Raw genomic sequence first — 17905 nt, 5'->3', positions numbered from 1 at the left:
TGCGGTTCAGAGGTGGGGCTTTAACTGAATGGAACCCTGTTGAAGCGAGTAGGTCCCTGAAGGCATGCCCTTGGGGACTGTCTCTGTCCTAGCCCCCTTCCCCTTTCTCCTTCCCTCTGCCTCTCCCTCTTTCTCCTTCCTGGCTGCCGTGAGGTGAGTGGATTTCCTCCTCCATGCCCTGTGCTGCCACAGGTCTATAGCAGTGGGACCAAAGCCACTATGGACTGAATCTTGGAGCCAAAATAAACTTTTCCTCCTATAAGACAATTTTCTCAGGTATTTTGTTACAGTGACAAAAAGCTGATAAACATACAGTCTAGAAGAGAAAGTTCAGTAATAAAGCTCAGAACTTAAATAGCTAGGCCTGAGACTGGGTCCTATCTGTCATCGATTGGCTTCATGATCCAAGTTTGACAAGTGCCATCAATGTTCTGAGACCCGGTTTCTTCATCTATAAATCGAGATTAATAATGCCTGGCTGATAGTGGCATGAAGATTAAAATGGTGTGTGTCTTTGACTCTGCTTTATAAAGCCCAGTGCTTCTCGGGAGATGCTAGTGAGCTGGCTTCGTGAACTTCTAACAGACCGTTTCCACCCTTGACAGCTTCCAGCATGCCTGTGCACACCGCAAGATATTTAGGCAGGGAAACCAGCTAATTGGGATTTGCTGAGTCTGATTTTCTGGAAAGCTGGTAGAGTGTCTGAAGCCTCTTCCTGGATACCTGCTGAGAAGAGACTTAAAACCCACCTTGCAAAGCTCCTGCCTCCAGACAGCTGCCACCTCCTCTTCTCACAGCAATCAGGGATAATTGCTGCTGGCACAGTGAGGCCTGTGCCCATTCGGGCAGCACAAAGAAATTAGAAAACTCCTTGGGTGTTGATTGCTGGCGGGGGAGGGAGTGGAACAGCCTCAGTGTGTGTCCAGGTGCCATCCTGCAGGCACCCACTTCCGCCTCTGCTGCTCTGGAGATGCATGCAGGTGGGTGCTACCGTCACTCAGGGCCCACGCACTGTGAGGCACTGCCCAACTCTGGAGGTCCCCACATAGGCAAGGCTCAGAGTGAGAGTCTGTCCAGCCCTCTGGGAACGTGAGGAGTGAGTTTCATGTGCAAGCAGAAAAGCTTTGATCATGGGAACCTGACACTGATTCAGGAAAAAAGGTTGTGGAAGATTCTCGCGCTGAATAAACGATGCCCAATTAAGTCTTCCCACTTTAGAATTCCTCCAGCCAGTTCTGTGACAAAAAAGGGCAAAGTGGAAACTGGTGGGTTTGCTTCAAGTGCTAGAAAGGAAAGGACATCTTCTGGTGCCCTGTGGACCCTCCTCCAGCTGCGGAGGCAGCCCCTCCTCCTCCGCGAGGACACTCAAGGTGTCCTCAGAAGGCCCAGCCACTTCCTGGCCACCCTCAGAGGGCATCGCCTCCCCTTGCTGCCTGGGATCCCAAGCCTGCCCCAGCTACAGCCCTCCATGCTCCAGGGACTGCCCGCCTGTTTCCTGTTTCCGCTCTCCTTATTCAAGGCCATTCACTCCCATTTTTTTTTAAAGGCTTAAGGCGGTTCCACAAATGCACAAATGATGAAAACCAAATAAAGGCAAAATCAATGTGAAGATAAAAATGAGGGGAAGGAAGTTGGAAGATAGACCACTTGTCACCAGCTCTACTTAGGAATATCCTGTACAGGGGCTGGGTGTGTCCAAGTTTGACGGAGCTTCCTCAAAACCACTCTAAAGAGGAGAACACAAATCATGTAGAGTTCGTGGTGTCCTTAAGCAAAAACAGTATGTATATAACAAATTTGTTGTTCATGAGTAGCCATAACCTTCCTAGTAGGAGGACTTGAGAGAAAATTCTCCGGTGGATTCAACAAACGTGGTGAGCAGTGTCCTCGACAGTGTCCTAACAATAAACACAGAAGTGACTTAATACTGTTTTTAACAACAGCATCCTGTGGAATACAGTGATTCCAGTGCCAAGGTGGCCTGAACCAAGAACAGCTCTGAGGGGTGGCCTGGGACAGGGTGAAGTAACTGTACCACAGACTTTGTACAATTCCCTGTATTGTTTCTTTCAATAGATATTTTGGAATTTACTGTTCGCAGTGAATCCAAAGTCAGAACCTGTCGAGGCTTCTGGGGTGCACATGTTCTTTGTTGGGCCAGCAGAGGGAGGGGAGGGGAGGCCCCGTGGTCTTCATTCTGAGGAGGGGGTGCCTCCTGGAAACATTGCCTGTGTGGTGGCCACCCCGCCTGGTTCTGCATGGAGTTGGCCTGGGGGCCCCGTGAGAAGGAAGAACCCGGGGAGGGTGGCTCCAACCAGGAAGGCAGCCCAGGTGGACCTCAGGTGGCCGGCCAGACCATGGGGAACGGGAGGACTCACAGAGGAGAGCTGAAAGCGGCATCTTGAGCCCCGCCTCTGGTTGACCTGGAGGACTAGGGCTGGGAAGACACAGCGGGGCCCTCTGCTCTTGGTGTGGCCCGGCCAGGTCGTGCCATCCAGCCATGATGGAGAAAGGAGGGGCTGCTGCAGCCCACACCTCTGGAACTGGCCGCAGGCATTGAGACCTCACCAGTGAAAACCAAAGAGTCTGACTCCGCCTGCCACACCTGGAGACCGTGACTGCAACCAGGAGCCATAGGGGGCCCTTGAGGACTGGGGCTCATTGGGGTGGGGCCACCTTGGAAGCTTGGCCTGGGGGACCAGGGCTGGAGCCAATACGTATGGTCCCTGAGCCTCCTCCTCTGACCACCTGACTTCAGTGCAGGGATGCACAGGTCAGCACCCGGCTCTGGGCACCTGTGCCAGCACACGTTCCAGTCTCTTCTCTTTTGCCTCAGGAGGATGCCACCCACCCACTGGGGCACCAGGAAGTATGGGGATGTGGCAGCCCAAAAGCAACCCTGTTAAAAGACAGTTATAAGGAATCCAGTTTTTCAGATCTTAATTGGCTTTTCCTGGCAATTCTAGAATCTGGCAGCAATTCAGAATGTACCACCCCACCACATGTGCAGGCTGTATTTATAGCCAGAGAAAAGGAAGACACACACAGAAAACAGAAGCAGGAAGACAGACGCCTTTGCCTTATTTCAATGTGGAGACACCTGCGATGGATGGGCCAGCGCCGGTCGTTCTGATTGGCCAAGACCTGGCTACTGTTGCAGAGCAGATTCCAAATTGTCAGCCTCTGTTGTTCACTTACTGACTTAGGGGCAGCTCCTCACAGGAGGAATTAGCCCTTAACCAGCAGAATCTGCATGGAGGAAGTTGGTAGGTCAATGCTCCAGGGGGTCACCACTCCAGAGGGATAACCTGGGGGCCATACAATATGTAATATAAATTGTGTTGATATGTTTAGTATGTGTGTGTGAGTGATATATAGTTTATATGTAATTTATGGCATATGTAGCATATTATATAATATGTAGTGTATATAATATATGAATAATATTACATGGAAACAAACCCTCCATTCAAAGGAAGAGACCATCAGAATGGATTTTAAAAGGAAGATTCATTGTAAATAGAATGACACAGGTCAAATCTAAAATAATTTAAAAAGACATCATGACCAGGCACAGTGGCGCATGCCTGTAATCCCAGCAGCTTGGGAGGCTGAGGCAGGAGGATCACAAGTTCAAAGCCAGCCTCAGCAAAAAAGCAAGCTGCTAAGCAACTCAGTGAGATGCTTTCTCTAAATAAAATATAAAATAGGGCTGGGGATGTGGCTCAGCGGTTGAGTGCCCTTGAGTTCAATCACAGATACCTCAAAAAAGAAAAAAAAAAAAAGAAAAGAAAAGAAAAAAAGCTATCATGAAGAAAATAGCAAAGTTGTATATTAATATTAGTCAATATAATTCTGAGACAGAGCATTGCCACTGATAAAAAACACCATTTCTTCCTACTGACAAAAAGGTTGATTCAGTAGGAAGACAAGCATTTTAAATGTGTGTGGTTAATAACAGAACTTCAAAATAAGCAAAACAGATGAAAGTCTAAAAGCTAATTCCAGTTATAATAGTGTTAACAAAATTGAACAAATTTTAAATTTAACAAAATAACTGCACATCCCCTTACTGAAAACTACAAAATTCTTCTGAGAGACATTATAGAGACCTAAGTAATAAGATAAACACACCATTCTCACAAATTGGAAGACTCAGATGTTAAGATACCAATTTCTCCAACTTGATCTGTAATTAAATGTAATACTAATCAAAATTACAAGCATTTATTTTGTAAGCATAAAGTTAATTTTCAAAGGGATTTAGAATTGTCAAAACAACCTTGAAGAAGAATGAAGAGGACTCCAGCTCACTTATTGTAGACCCCAGGTGATCAAAGCAGTGTAGTATTGGCATAAAACTAGATAAATAGCTCGATGGAAAAGCATGGAGTCCAGAATTAGAGCCACATAATCGGTGTTTTGATTTGTTTTTGTAAAGGTACCAAGGCAAGTCAAGGGGGGAGAAAAGGCTTTTCTACAAATGGTGCTGGAACAGTTGGACCTACACAGAGTTAAAAATAGCACTGACCCCTAAGCTGAACCCCTCGCACCTCATCTGAACCTCAGTCCAAGGGAAGCAGAAGCTGCCTGGCTCCTAGAAGAGAAGTAAGAGAACACCTACAGCAGGTCCTCCGGGTGCAGAGTACCAGCGTGAGCAGGAAATGTGGCCATCAGGGAGACTGACAGAATAAGCCAATAACCAAAGGAAATGGGACCCAGCTGGTCACTGGCTGAGTCCAGGCAGACGGACCCAGGGGCGTGGTGGATTGGAATTGCAGGCCCTGGTGTGAACGATCCTCTTTACTACAGAGGGATGGATGGAGAAGTAAATACCAAGAGGAAGAAGTCGAGCATCTGGTCTGCTAGATCTTGCCACCACCAGGAGGCCTGAGCACAGAGCTCCCTCACAGCAGTGAGCACTCCTCATCCACACTCACGCACAGGCCTTGGCCTCTGCCTTCCGCTTCCACTAAACAAGCCCAGTGGTCCTGGAGAGATGGCTGGTGTCAAGATGGGACAAAACGGAACACAACCAGCCTAGAAGAGGGACAGCAGAAAGTGAGGGAGTGTACGAGGAATGATGGGGACCCGGCAAAGGTCCAAGAAGCCAGCTGGAAAGGCAGGTCCCACTGCAGGTCGGGGACAACTGAGTATCAAAATAACAATAGCAATGGATTCTAACCTGGTGCGTGACACTGAAGTGCAAGAATCTATAAAGCCTTCGGAGATCCATGAATAAATTACAGGTTTGATGAGAACTGAAATCTTCACATAGTCTCTAAGATCCTCCCAATACTTACGATTTGCAGTGGGAAGCGAGTAGCTTTAGCATGGAAAAGACTTGCTATACCACCTTGATCCAGTGATCAAAGCTAGTATCTCCAGTACAGGAAAATGAAAATCCAGCAAACCCTGTGCCTCGTGGCGGGTGCGAGGAGAACAGCTTCGCATCTGTGATTGTCTTGTCAGAGGCAAGAGCTTCATCAGGAGAAAACATCAGTCATCTCAGATCGAGACTCATTTTACAAAATAACTGGCTTGTACTCATCAGAGTGTCAAAGTCACAGAAAATCAAGGAAAGACACAGGAATTGTCACAGACTGAAGAAGATTAAATACGTGTGATAACCAAATGCACAGAGTATTTCTAAACTAGACCCTTTTGCTCTCACGGACATTGCTGAAAGGCTGGAGGGACCAGTGGGCTGGCCGCAGGGGCCCAGGAGGGTCCCGGGTTTTGGTGGCTGTGCTGCACTTGTGCAGGGAAATGCAGTGGAGCCCTGTGTCTGCAACCTGCCCTCAAGCAGGTATCTTCGTAGTGTATTTAGACATTTTTTTTGGAAGATCAAGGTTGTTTCAAGAAAAATAATGTAAAGGGAAAGTGTAGGGGAGGGACCCCACACAATCCCCACCACCCTGCACGTGTCCAGCAGCCTCCCCAGACTCCCCAGTGACCTGGAGACACGGCTTGTTCTTTAGGTGCTCGGAATAGGCTGTGAGTTTCCTTTTGGGAACTTAAACTGCATCAGTGACTTTTATAGTGAATGCACTTTAGGGCGTGTAGAAGGGGGGCGAGCCCTCCTCTCCCTCCCAAAGGCACACAAGGTGGGGTGGTGGGGATGGAGGGCACAGGGCTGCTCGTGAGGGCAGATGTCTGGGGGTTCTCTCTCCCTCCTCTGCTCTTTCTTTTCTTCCCTGCTTTGCAGCCTGGTGACCCCACAGAGGGTGTGCTCCAGCTCGCTGTCCTCTGGCTGCTTGTTGGCTCCAGCCAGGGGGGGTGGGGCTGATGGGGAGTGGGAGGAGGACTGGCTGGGGGGCTCTGCCCACTCCAGAGGTGGGTGCTGCGGCCTTGGCAGTAGCTCCCTCTCCTGCTGGCCTCTAGCCCTCCAGGCTGCACCCCTGCTCTCCCCTGGCTCCCTCAGACCTGGGGGAGCTCAGGAGTGTTTTCAGAACACCCTTTCTACAATAAAAGGCACAGGCTGAGCCACAGACGAAGGCCTTAAGAAAGACGCTAAAGGCTCTGCACCAAAGCCTTCCTTTCCTGAGAAAGGTGGCTTCAAGTGAAGAGGATCAGCAGTCTATTGGCTTTGCGTTAGGGTCAGCCATGCGGGGAAGAAACCCTGAAGACACACCTCTCCCTGCCTCCCGCTGTGGGAGGAGGTGAGTCCTGCCCTGACACCTGGCTCCATCTGGGCCCTGAATAGGAGCACGGGCCACAGGGGCTCCTGCTCAGCTGAGGCCTCAAGGGTCACCTTGTGGTCTTGCCATCTTCCTTTTCCTTCGGCCTGAGACCAGCACTGTGCAGGAGTTAGGGTGATCTTCAGCTTGGGCCACAGAATGAGGAAGACCCAGAGCACAGCTGAGCCAGTCCGCTGTGTTACCTGAGCAAGAAGTGACCGTGTTACCATGAGCCACTGAGAGTGCGTGTGGTCATGCAGCTTGGCCTGGCTTGAGCTGACCAAAACAAAGGCCTTTCCTCTGTGTTACAAAAGAAGTTATGGATGAAAAAGACTACACTTAGGACCACCTTTTAAACAGATGGACCCTGGTACCCTCCTCCCTGCAATGTGCCCAGCCTTTCCCACCTGGCAAGGGCAGGATCTATCCACACACTAGCAAGAAAGCTCAAGGTCAAAGATAGGCACATGGCTAAAAGTCTTGTGAAGAAAGCCAGCATTCTAGAAGATCCCTCACTTGAAGTCAGAGGAGCTGTCTGGGTCATTTTCACCTGCGGATGAGCCGGTCTTCAGCAGTGGGGCCAGCCCTGAGGTCCACGGACGGCGAGCCTGGTGCTCATGGTGTCCATCAGCACCACTGTGTTTCCACAAGGATCATCAGGGTCTTAGCGTGATCTGGGGACTACCCCTTCATTTTGATGTAGCTGCCTCTAAGCCTAATTCTCCTGTAATTCCTATTATTTTTAGAGTGTGATTTTGAAGAATGCAAAGTTTTTCAGAAATGCACGTGATGTCATCCTGGAATGTCTATTGTAATGGCTCACAGTGCCATGTTCGAATTCAGACCAAAAGCCCTCCCTCCCCAATCCTCCCACAGGTTCAGGGCTGGGGGGAGGAGTGGGCAGTGCGGAGAGCTGGGGTTTGGACAGTAGAGCCTCCTACCCACTCCCCACCTTCTGGCAAGGTTACCTGATGAGGTCCTTCTTGGAGCCCTGGTCCTCCTCTCTGATATGGGAGGGGGAGGAGCTAGAATGATGTGGCTGTGGCAGAACCGGCAGCCAATGGCTTTTCCTCCTGAACAGTCTAACAAGGCAAGGAGCCTGCATTTCCCTGCTTGTCCTGCATGGTGGGCAGCGCTATGACTAGTGCTTGCCCCAACAGAACGGACATGGTCCCTCTGGGGCAGTTTAAGGAAGCTGCTATGCCTCTTGCCTGGCACACCTGCTCTGTTGGCTGCTGGCAGAAGGTGCCCAGCCCTGGGGCATGCAAGGCCACCACGGAGACAGGCAGAAGACTGGGAACCTGGGTCTGGCTCAAAACCTGCTGGGTGGGCAAGAGGGAAACTGCTGTTGATGTGGGCCTCACACACATTCAGTCCATGTTGTGTGGCAGTTTAGTTTATTAAGACAGAATCCACCCAACACCACAGAACCAGGGATACGAGCTTGCCCTCGTGGAGATAAGCTTTAAATCAATACATCCTAGACCACAGCAGAGATTTTAGGACCCCCTTCGGAAAAAAGAGCAATTTCCCAGACCTCCTGACTTCCCTGGAGCTGGGGGAATTTTGGAGTAGGAATGGGAAAGAAGAGAGGAGCAGGGTTGGTGTGGTTGACTGAGGAGGTGCAGAAGAACTAAGTAGAACCAGGGCCAGCTCCTTCTGGAAACGCACCTGAGAACAGGAGAGCTCTCTCCGCAAACTCAGCAGCCAAGGGTGCCAAGGAGGCTGCTCCCAAGGACCACACTTCCCAACAGAACCACTTCTGCAGATGCCAGGGCCCCCCCTGGAATCTCCAGGGTGTGTGCTTGCTTGGCATGCACAAGGCCTGGGCTCCATCCCTAGCCTCACCCCAATCGAAACAAGTCAGAATATCCAGAGATGGGGCTAAGACCAGAGAATATTCCAGAATTTCTGCACGTGATAAGAGGTCTGGTCACACTAGCACAGAGGACAAGGTTTCCTTGATGGTAACCAAGCTGTCCTATTCTGATTTCATGACCAGTCAGCCACTGAGGGCACGGTGGCCCCAGGTGAGATGGACCTGGGTCAGGTGGACAAAAAGAACCATCTGCTGGACGGATGTGAGCAGCAAGCCAAAGCTACATATGACCTGTGGGGACATCTCTAAGCAGCCTAGGGCCATCCTTGGGTGACGTGCACAGCCAACATTGTCATATGCCTTAATATTTGAAACCGCAAGGGAGGATTGTGTGAAAACTGACTCAAGTGCCAAACAAGGGCCAGTTGGGTGGCTTTTGACTCTTCTGCAGCACCTTGAGTCTCTGAACTGTCCATGAACACCGTGAAGTGGGAACGGGTGCCAGTCAGCCTAAGGAGACCGTACTGGGGGTGATTTTGACAGTGAGAACCTACAACGACCTAAATTCCACTGAGTTTCTAGACTGAGATAAGTTCACCTCCACTGCATCAAGGTGCAGCCTGGAGGTCGCCTCCTCTTTGAAGAACCCAGACTGCCTCGGGCTGCTGTCTGCCCCACCACGTCCTGTGGGTCTCTCCCTCAGGTAATGGTGTTGCTGGGTCACTTCCTCCACCAGAGCCTCGCTCCTACCTAAGGGTGTCCTGGGGACCAAGAGGACAGGCATACAGTAGGTGCCTACAAAACACCTGCTGTCGTGCTGACGTGATGGGTCTGATTTCCTGGTTCTCTTCCTCACTTGGGTCATCCAGACAAGACGTCGACATTCGCTTAACAGTAAACTGCGCTTGGATGAGAACAGCCATGGGTGGCCCCAGGCAGCAGGCAGGGCGGTTGGCCGGGGGGCCGAGGCTGAGGCGTTGGCAAGCCTCCACCAGGCGCACCATGTGGGCTGGGAGGCAGAAGTGGGCTCGCCACTCCTTCTGGGAGCCACCAAGAGAGGAGCCACGGGGACGGGGGCCCCTGTACCATCCGTGAGCTCGTGGGTGTTCATTTTAGACCAATTCAGTTAACTTACTGACAAGTGGGGCACACCGTCCTATCAGAGAGGACCCACAAAGGAGGCCCGCCCTTCCAAACAGGCTCCCAGTCACGCTGCGGGGACTCCAGGGAAGCAGGAGCTGTGAGGGCTGGGCGCCCCAGGGGTTCCTACTCCAGGCCAGCTGAGGCTGGGCAGCTGGAGGCTGAAGGCCAGTTGGCGTGTGCCCGGGAGTGAGGTGAACAATGGAGTCCTTCGCGTACTCATTTATTCTTTCACTCTTTCAGCAAAAACGCACTAAGCACAACCCTCTGTGGGGTGCTCCTCTGGGTGCTGGGCTCCCTTGCAGGGCTGGCATGGCGTCCTCGGGCAGTTCTGAGCAGGGCTGCCCACATGCAGTGCACGCCTGCGGGAGCTCCCGCCAGCTTCAGCCGCTGGAGGCTGTGGCCTGGTCCAGGTCTAGGGGCAGACCCTGAACTAGGTGTGGCCGTGGGCAGGGGTCATTTTTCAGGGGAGTGGGTTGGCGGGTTGGTCAGAGGTGGGATTCCTTCAGCCAGGCCAGCCAGGCCCCCAGAAGCAAGCATGGGGAAGAAGTGCTCCCACCACTGCCTGGGCTGGAGGACAGAGCTGGGCCTGGAGAGAAGGAGGCCAAGAAGCAGGAGGCTGCGCCCCGACCCTCCCTGCACCGAGCTGCAGCGGCCTGTCACCGTCCAGCACGATCAGGGGATTCGCGCCCTGAGCTCCTCTGGTCTTCGTGCCTGTAGTCGTCTTCCTCTTCCCTCCCTCTGGGAAGCTCTCTCAGTTGCTCTGATGGCTCCTGGTAAGCCGCCCGGTTCCTGCAGGCAGTGATGACAGAGGGGAAAGGTCCCTCACCTGGGCACCGGGAAGCTGGGCTCCTGCAGACTATGGGAAGAGCAGCCTTCACCCCGCCACCCCACCGCCACTGCAAAGGGACCTGCATGGGAGGGTCAGGCAGGGAGTGGGCAGGAAGGTGCCACAGACCTGACCTGCAGGCACTAGGGAGCAGCACAGGGACCCGCCCAGGCCCGGCCCCGGCCAAGCACAGACCACAGAAGCCAGCCCTGGGACTGTTGGGTGAGTTGCTCTTTTCTCAGCTACAAAATAGGGGTGCCAACATAGTAGGTTCCCCAGAGGGGGTGGACGTGCCTGTGAGGAGTGGGCTGCCCAGGCCCCCCATGGCTGTGCCCCACACTCACGGCCTCGTGTCCTCCCGGTCCACCTCCTTGTTATCCTTTTCCCGGAAGCAGCAGCAGTAAATGATGATGCCGATGATGAGGAGGGCTGCCACCACGCCCCCAGCAATGCCCGCATACAGGGCCACATTCATGGAGGCTGCAACAGGTCAGAGCAGCTCACTCCCCAGCCCCTGACGTGGCTCGTGCCAGGGGGCAGCGGGCAGTGCAGGGGGCTGGGGCAGGTCCCTCCCAGCCTCTGGGCCTGTGGCACTGTTGGCTTCTGGCCACACCCCTCCAAAGATATAGTCTACAGGACCGTGACCAGTCAGGCCAGGGACACTCCTCAGGTTAGAGAAGGGACAGATTGGTCCCTGGTTCTGTACCTCAACACCCTGGGTCACCCAAGCTCTGAGACCTCAGGTGTTAGTCCCGCCAGCTCCTAGCTCATGCTAGAGCTAGACCTGGCATCTAGCTAAAAAAAAAAGATGGGCCCGGGCCATGGCAGCTGTCTCTGGGTACAGCCCCATGATCACTGAGTGACCCTTGGGGCAGAGGACTGGGACCCTCCAGAAGGCCAGGTGCTGAAGTCTCAGGCTCCACTTCCAAAGATCCAGTGGAACTAGACTGGCCCCCAGGTGAGGGCAGGCCTGGGACAGGAGGCATCTTGCCCAGGTCCCCATGCTGCCCTGCCAGTGAGTGGCCCTAAGGGAGTCCCAGTTCATCTCCCTGGGGCTCAGCTGAGTTGGGACCACGGCCAGCCACCCGCCCCACGGCTCTCACGGGGTCTGACAGCCACGGTGATGTTGCAGAAGTCCGTCCCCACTTCGTTGCTGGAGGTGCAGATGTAGTAGCCCGACATGTCTGTGGAGATGTTCTTCAGAAAGACGGTCTGGCCGGAGACTGAGGGGACATCAGAGGGTGAGGCCGGGGCAGGCAGGGCCCACGGATGGAGCCGCAGCAGCCGCTTGCTCTGGGCAGGGGAATCTCCACCTCCGTGGCCGGAGCCCAAGCCCACGGTGGCTCAGTGGCGCGCGGCTGGTTAGCCTTGCGTCCTCGGCAGGTCCCGTGGCTCCCTTGAGCCTGTTTCCCCACCATGGTCAGAGCTGGCCACACCTGCCCCGCAGCTCGAGGGCAGGACATGAGGTGCTGCTGGTGAACGTGGCCTGGTGTGGCCCGAGGGCTCCAGGGAAGCACCGGAGCGGGGCTCGGAGGGTGCTTCCAGGGTGTGGGCATGTGGGGTGGGTGTGTGGGTATGTGGGGTGTGTGGGTGTGTAGGGGTGTGGGGGTGTGGGTGTGAGGTGAGGGTGTGGGTGTGAGGTGAGGGTGTGGGGGTGTGGGTGTGAGGTGAGGGTGTGGGTGTGAGGTGAGGGTGTGGGGGTGTGGGTGTGAGGTGAGGGTGTGGGCATGTGGGGTGGGTGTGGGGGTATGTGGGGTGTGCGGTGTGTGGGTGTGGGAGTGTGTAGGGGTGTGGAGGTGTGGGGGTATGGGTGTCGGGGTATGGGGTGTGGGCGTGTGGTGTTGGCTGGGGAGGAGGCAGGCTCTGGCTAGGCTCTCTAACCCCCATGGCTCCAGGGAGCCAGCCTCTCTGAGCCTCAGCTGGGAAGTGGAGTGAAGACACCACCCTGAGTGAGGGAGCAGCGGCAGCCTCAGGGAGGAGCTGGAGACCCGGCCTCCTTGTTGACTGCAGAGCCAGCCTCCACACCTGCTGCCACCTGCTGGTCACATGCCCTCCTGGGCCCTTGTCCTGCCTTCGCTGATCCAGAGCTGCCCCTAACCTTCAGCAACAAGTCCAGCTCCTCTCCTGGTGACAAGTTATAGGCCTGGCCTGTCCATCACGTGGCTTAGTCTCCTGCCCCTTCCCCAGGGGGAAGCCCCGCCTGGCAGCCTCTGGTCTCTCCCCAGCAGCCTTTCCTGTCTGGATGTGCCACGCAGTGCACAGAACCCTCCACGTGCTCGGCCCTCCAACAATCTTGTGTGGTGGGTGGAACAAGGGCGCCCATCTCCAGGTCCTGGACACAAAAGTCCTGTTCAGGTCTCGAACTCCCTGGAGAACACCACAACTGTCCTTCAAAGATCACACGATGAAAGCAACGCACGCCCAATATGAGGATGTGCAGGGGACCCAAAGATGTCCCCCCAGTTGGTTTAACCTGGAGCCTATAAGCTGACCACAGCTAAGGACCACCAAAGAGGGCCCTTGTCCTTTGGCCTGTTCAGTCCACAGAGGAGAAAACACAGAACAAAATCCCAATGGCGCTGCTGGAGCCAAGAGCGAGAGGTTTTGTCTGTTCTGAAGGCTCGGAGGAAGCCTTGCAGGAGTGGATGCCACCAGACCCCATACCTCACCACATGGCCTAGGGCTGCTTTCCTTCGATCTTTTCACAAATGCAGTACTTTCTTCTAATTCCTCCCTGCTCACCGGGGCACTGACCCCTGGATTCTCTCAGAGGCTGCCCTTTCTGCCCTGGAATCCCACCTGCGTGTTCCAGAATAACACTTCTGCTCCTGGCAAGGGGGTCCATGGGCGAAGCCAGCTTAGGTGTCTCTGGGCAGGCGTTAATGCGCTCCCCAAGGCACAGCTCTCCATGTCCCCAGGTGCTAGCCAGCCCTGGGAATCTCTGATAAGGGTTTATGGCACCAGTGGGCCCATTTCCTCAGTGCACTGGATCTTGTTAAGAGGGGAACACGCTGTGGGGAGGAACACGCTGTGGGAAGTGCTTGCAGACCCTGGGTAAGCTTAGACCTGAAGCTTGACAAGGTGACACTCCGTCTAAGGCCAGGCACACTCAGCGCCCTGCAGATGGTACCTGGCGGATGGGGCAGCGTGGGGCACAGCTGCTCTGAGCCGGGCACACCACTCTGTGGGTCGGCCTTTGTGAAGGAGCTGGGGCTCCAAGCTGCCTTGTAAAGGGACTGATCAGTTCTGAAATCCAGGGAAACTGCCGTTTCTGCTGCAGTGGTGACACCTTGTGGCTAAGGGGTACACAAAGGGGACAGCCATTGCCTCCCACCTTCACTTGGTTGCTGCTGTGAGAAGTTCCCCTCCCAGGAGCCCTGGTCCCCCCAGACACGAATGTCGGGTTATCAAGGCCTGACTTTTCTGCCCATCCCCTGCCACTATGGCTTGTCCATGAGCTCTGGCTGCCACCGCTCACCCTGGGGGTTCAGGATCCTCCTGACCCACCCCTGCCCTTTACCACCGCCTTCCCTAAAGTATTCCAGCCTCCTTCCCTGATATTCGAATCCTCTTCCTTCCAGTATGTGGAACTCAGCTGACCGGCATGGGCTACAAAGTGTGCTCAGAGGTCTCCCCTGGGTGAGCTCCTCCAGCCCTGCCCACAGCCTCCCAGGAAGGTGACTAGGCTCCTCCTGGTTTTGTTGTTTCTCAGATAAAGATAGTAAGGGCAGAGAGGCTGCAAGACACTCGCAGCTACAGGAGGAGAAATCCTGGCTTCCTGGTTGCAGATCCCTGTTCCTTTCTCTGCTAGTTTGTTTCCACTGAGCGCCAAGTCAGAAGGGACCGATCTCTGATGTCGGACATTCTGCCTGCGAATGCAGGAGGTCGGAGGGGCCATGCCACCATGGTGGGCTGCAGTGTTTTAAAAGTCAGAAGAGGTTTCGGACCGACACGCAGAGGAAGAAGATGGGGACAGGTTCCGGGCCCGTGGCAGGTGGGGTGGGAGAGCCTCTCCTCAGGACCTCAACTTGAATCTGGCACTGGTGGGGCCATGCACAGCCCTGCCTGTTCCCCAAGGTCCCCATTCTGACTGAGGCAGGACAAAGCTGCTCCCTCCAACCTCCTGCCTTGCTCTCAGCCCCCCCCCCCCCCCGCCCAGGGATCACCTGAGAACTAAGCTTTGGCTCCTGGTCACAGAGAGGTCTCTCCCGGGAGAGGCAGAAGGGCTGGGACCCGGTGCCCTGTGAGGCTCCCAGAAGGTGCTGAGGCCCACGGCAGAGGCCGGCCTCCCTGAGGGACCCTTCAGGCCCTTTCATCCCTGTCCTCAGGAGGGTGCAGCACTGGGTGAGCGGCGGGCAGCTGGTGCGCTCATGCAGGACTTTCCACACGGGCCGGCGCCAGGCGAAGGCAGTATAATATTTGTAGAACTCTTTTTCCCTCCTAGCTTCTCTCTGGACTTAAAGGTCAAATACCAGCTGCCCAGCACAGAACTGGTCTCCTGGCAACAGGAGCCAAACCTCCCGCCTCCTTCCTTGTGGCCCATGTGGTGAGACTGGGGGCAGGGCCATAAACGGGTGGTGACTTTGCAGAGGAGGGGGTGGTGAGCCTGGGTGGACTGGGATGGGATTCAGATAGGAGGTAGGACTAGGACATTCCCCTCTTGGGTGCAGCCACAAGCTTAGACTCAGGGCCTCAAATGTACACTTTAGGTCATAATTAAAATCCCACCAGTGCCTCTGCGCAGAGTGGCCGTCAGTTTGTGCTTTCACAGGAGAAGAATAGGATGGGGAACGAGGAAACTGAGACAGCACTTATCACATGCTTCTGCTAAGTGATTCTGCTGAGTGCTTCTGCTGAGTGCTTCTGCTAAGTGCTTCCCGTGAATCATTTTCATTTCTCACAAATACCTGCCAGGTAGGCCTTATGAGATACCAGTGCTTGAATGGAAGGCCCCAGAATCACAAGCGCCCAGTGGAGGAGCAGCCCTCCAGGGCATCTGACTGGTCAGCCCTGCCTCCCGGCCGCCCTCGCCTCCCCCGCTGTCCCTCACCTGGCGGGACCAGTGGCCGCTCCTGGTTCTGGGTGTTGTAGCTCTTCCAGCTGTACTGCGGGGCCGGGGAGCCCTCTGCTGACTGGCAGGTCAGCTGGATGTTGTTCCCAATCACTGTCTCTCCCTCAATGCTGCAGTCCGGCTTGGAGGGTGGCACTGGGAAGGAGAAGGAGCACGTTGGATGGGGTGGGCCGCCACCTGCCTCCCCAACACACATCCACGCGCAGACCACCGTGTTCGTTCCCAGGCCGAGGAATCTGCGCTCGGTGGCGAGATGGAACGCTGGGAGATCACTTCACTTCAAAGTATGGGCTCCTGCTGTCACCCGCCGAGAGGCAGCACGTACGTGGCCAGCATGGCGTCCGGCAGGGGCGCCGCAGCTTGGTTCCTGTGCTCTCTACTTCAGAGTACGGGATTTTGAAGGCAGTCCAATGTGGCCATCATAAAGATGGGGAACTGAGGCCCAGAGGGGACACCTCTCATGGGTGCTGGCGAGCTGGGATAGCTCCCAGTTCTCCTGACTGCAGACCCAGCGCCCACTGCACACCCCTCGCCACGTTGGGGAAATCCCACTCCCTCAGGTCCCCCACCTTCCTATCTGCAAAATTAGGGACATCACACCTCTCCGTAGAGGGCTAGAGGCGATGCTTTTACATCTGTGGACTGCGTTACTGCGACTGCTTTTTAAATAACGCTTTACACCTGTGGAAACAGGCAGTGGCCTGGACCTGGTGTTGGCCACCCCTCGGTCAAAGGCTCTCGAGAGCCCTTCAGCTCTGACCTCTCAGTGACGTTCTCTGGTTTTGCTTTGGCCCCTTCCCGCATTGTGCTCAGAAAACACATCACTGCCCTGGCATGGCAGGAGGGACCCTGGGCAGCCCCAGAGGTGTCCACTGAGACCAAAGGGACACAGGGGCAGGGATAAGAAAGGGAAGCCCCAGCAAAGAGGTTGCAAAGCCACAGGCCACCAACTACCCACATTCTCAGCTACCCACAGCCTCCCTGGGGCCTGGAGCCTTTCCCCCAGCGGCCTTCACAGGCCACGGTGTAGGGTGCGTCAGCAGGCCTGCCTTACTGGGCACTGTCATGCCGAAAGTGCTGGACACTGCACCAGGGAACCCCGGGGGGCAAAGGACAAGCAGTCTCACTGCCTCCAGGCAGACAGCCAGGCCCACTCACACACGGCTGGGACATGAAGGAGAGTGGGGGTACAGGAGGCGACAGTGGAGCTGGGTGGGCCAGAGGAGAGGCGGGGCACTCCAGGCCAGGCCGACTGAAGGCTCTGTGTGCGAAGGCTCGGAGCTTGCTGGAGGGTGGGGGAGAGCACATTCACACGCCCCCTGGGATGGCTTGCTTGCCGTTGAACAGTGCCACCACTTCTGCCATGCAGGTGCACAGTCACTGAGCATTGATTGTCATCCCAATCTGGGCCCCACCCGGAAGTTACGGGGAACAGCTGTCCAGGACACACCTTCCTGCCCTGGCCAGCAGCTGCAGTGCTCTCTGAAAACAGGTGTGATGCTGGGTGTGTCCAACATCCCTAGTTGCCAGGGAGCCAGCCAGGCGTGAGGAGGAGGGATAACACATCAGACGCACTTGCTCATTGCTGCTCCCAGGAGGACAGTCCCTAAACCTAAGGGGCAGAGGATCCAATCCAGTCCTCCTATACGCCAGCCCAGTTCCCCAGGATTGCAGCAGCATGAACCCAGGGAGGCTGCCCCCGAAGACCATGAACCAGCTGCCTTCTTGCCCACTTTGGGGATGAGAGGTCCCTGGGGGACAAGAGGAAGTGACATTTCAAGGAACCAGGACAGGCCTGCTGCTCCACGTCTTCTCTCTTGAGCTCCAGGGGGGTACAGAACAGGGCTCTCTGCTGCCCGACCTTTCCCTCTTGTTCCCAGGCAGCCTTCACCAGGAGGTGCGGCCCTCAGGCCACAGGGGAGCCGGCAGGAGCCCCAACACCTGGAGGAGCCCCAGCGGCCAGAGTCCCACCAAGTCCCAGCAAGTGTGGGGCTGCACCAGGAGGCCTGCTAGGTCAGGTAGCTCCGTGAACCGCGACAAAGGGGAAGGGGAGTGACCAAGGCCAACTGCATCTCCAGAGGCATTGGGGGGGGGGGTGATGATGATGATTCTGGAGCGTTCGAAGACCAGCGTGATGGGGAAAGCCTGGAAATCACATCCTGAATTCTCTCAGGAGCCCAATTTGAGATGATGGCAAGAAGGCAGCAGCCAGCCCCAGGAGGTGAGCTTTCCACAGCGCCCTGGCCTCTGCAGGCCACCCCTGCCCTCACTGGGCTCCCACCAGAAGCAGGGCGACCTCCACTGAGCGACACGGGCGCCGGTTCTCCCTCCCGGGCCATCCCTGGGAAGCGGGACGCCTCGCCCCC

The 17905-nt window shown here is 55.4% G+C and overlaps 1 protein-coding gene across 1 annotated transcript in view; it reads right to left on the bottom strand.

Moving 5' to 3' along the window:
- Positions 1-9845: 9845 nt before the first annotated feature.
- Positions 9846-17905, bottom strand: part of Gpa33 (glycoprotein A33) — a 12840-nt gene continuing 4780 nt past the window's right edge. Inside the window, exons 3-6 of the mRNA XM_015491638.2 lie at positions 15519-15674; positions 11572-11691; positions 10813-10948; positions 9846-10431 (exon numbers count right to left, since the gene is read on the bottom strand). Coding sequence (XP_015347124.1) covers positions 10299-10431; positions 10813-10948; positions 11572-11691; positions 15519-15674 — 545 coding nt within the window. The 3' untranslated portion in view covers positions 9846-10298. The remainder of the gene's footprint in view (positions 10432-10812; positions 10949-11571; positions 11692-15518; positions 15675-17905) is intronic.

The sequence above is a fragment of the Marmota marmota genome, unplaced genomic scaffold (assembly GCF_001458135.2).
Source record: "Marmota marmota marmota unplaced genomic scaffold, marMar, whole genome shotgun sequence".
Taxonomy (NCBI): Eukaryota; Metazoa; Chordata; class Mammalia; order Rodentia; family Sciuridae; genus Marmota; species Marmota marmota.
This window is presented reverse-complemented; position numbering and strand designations above follow the sequence as displayed.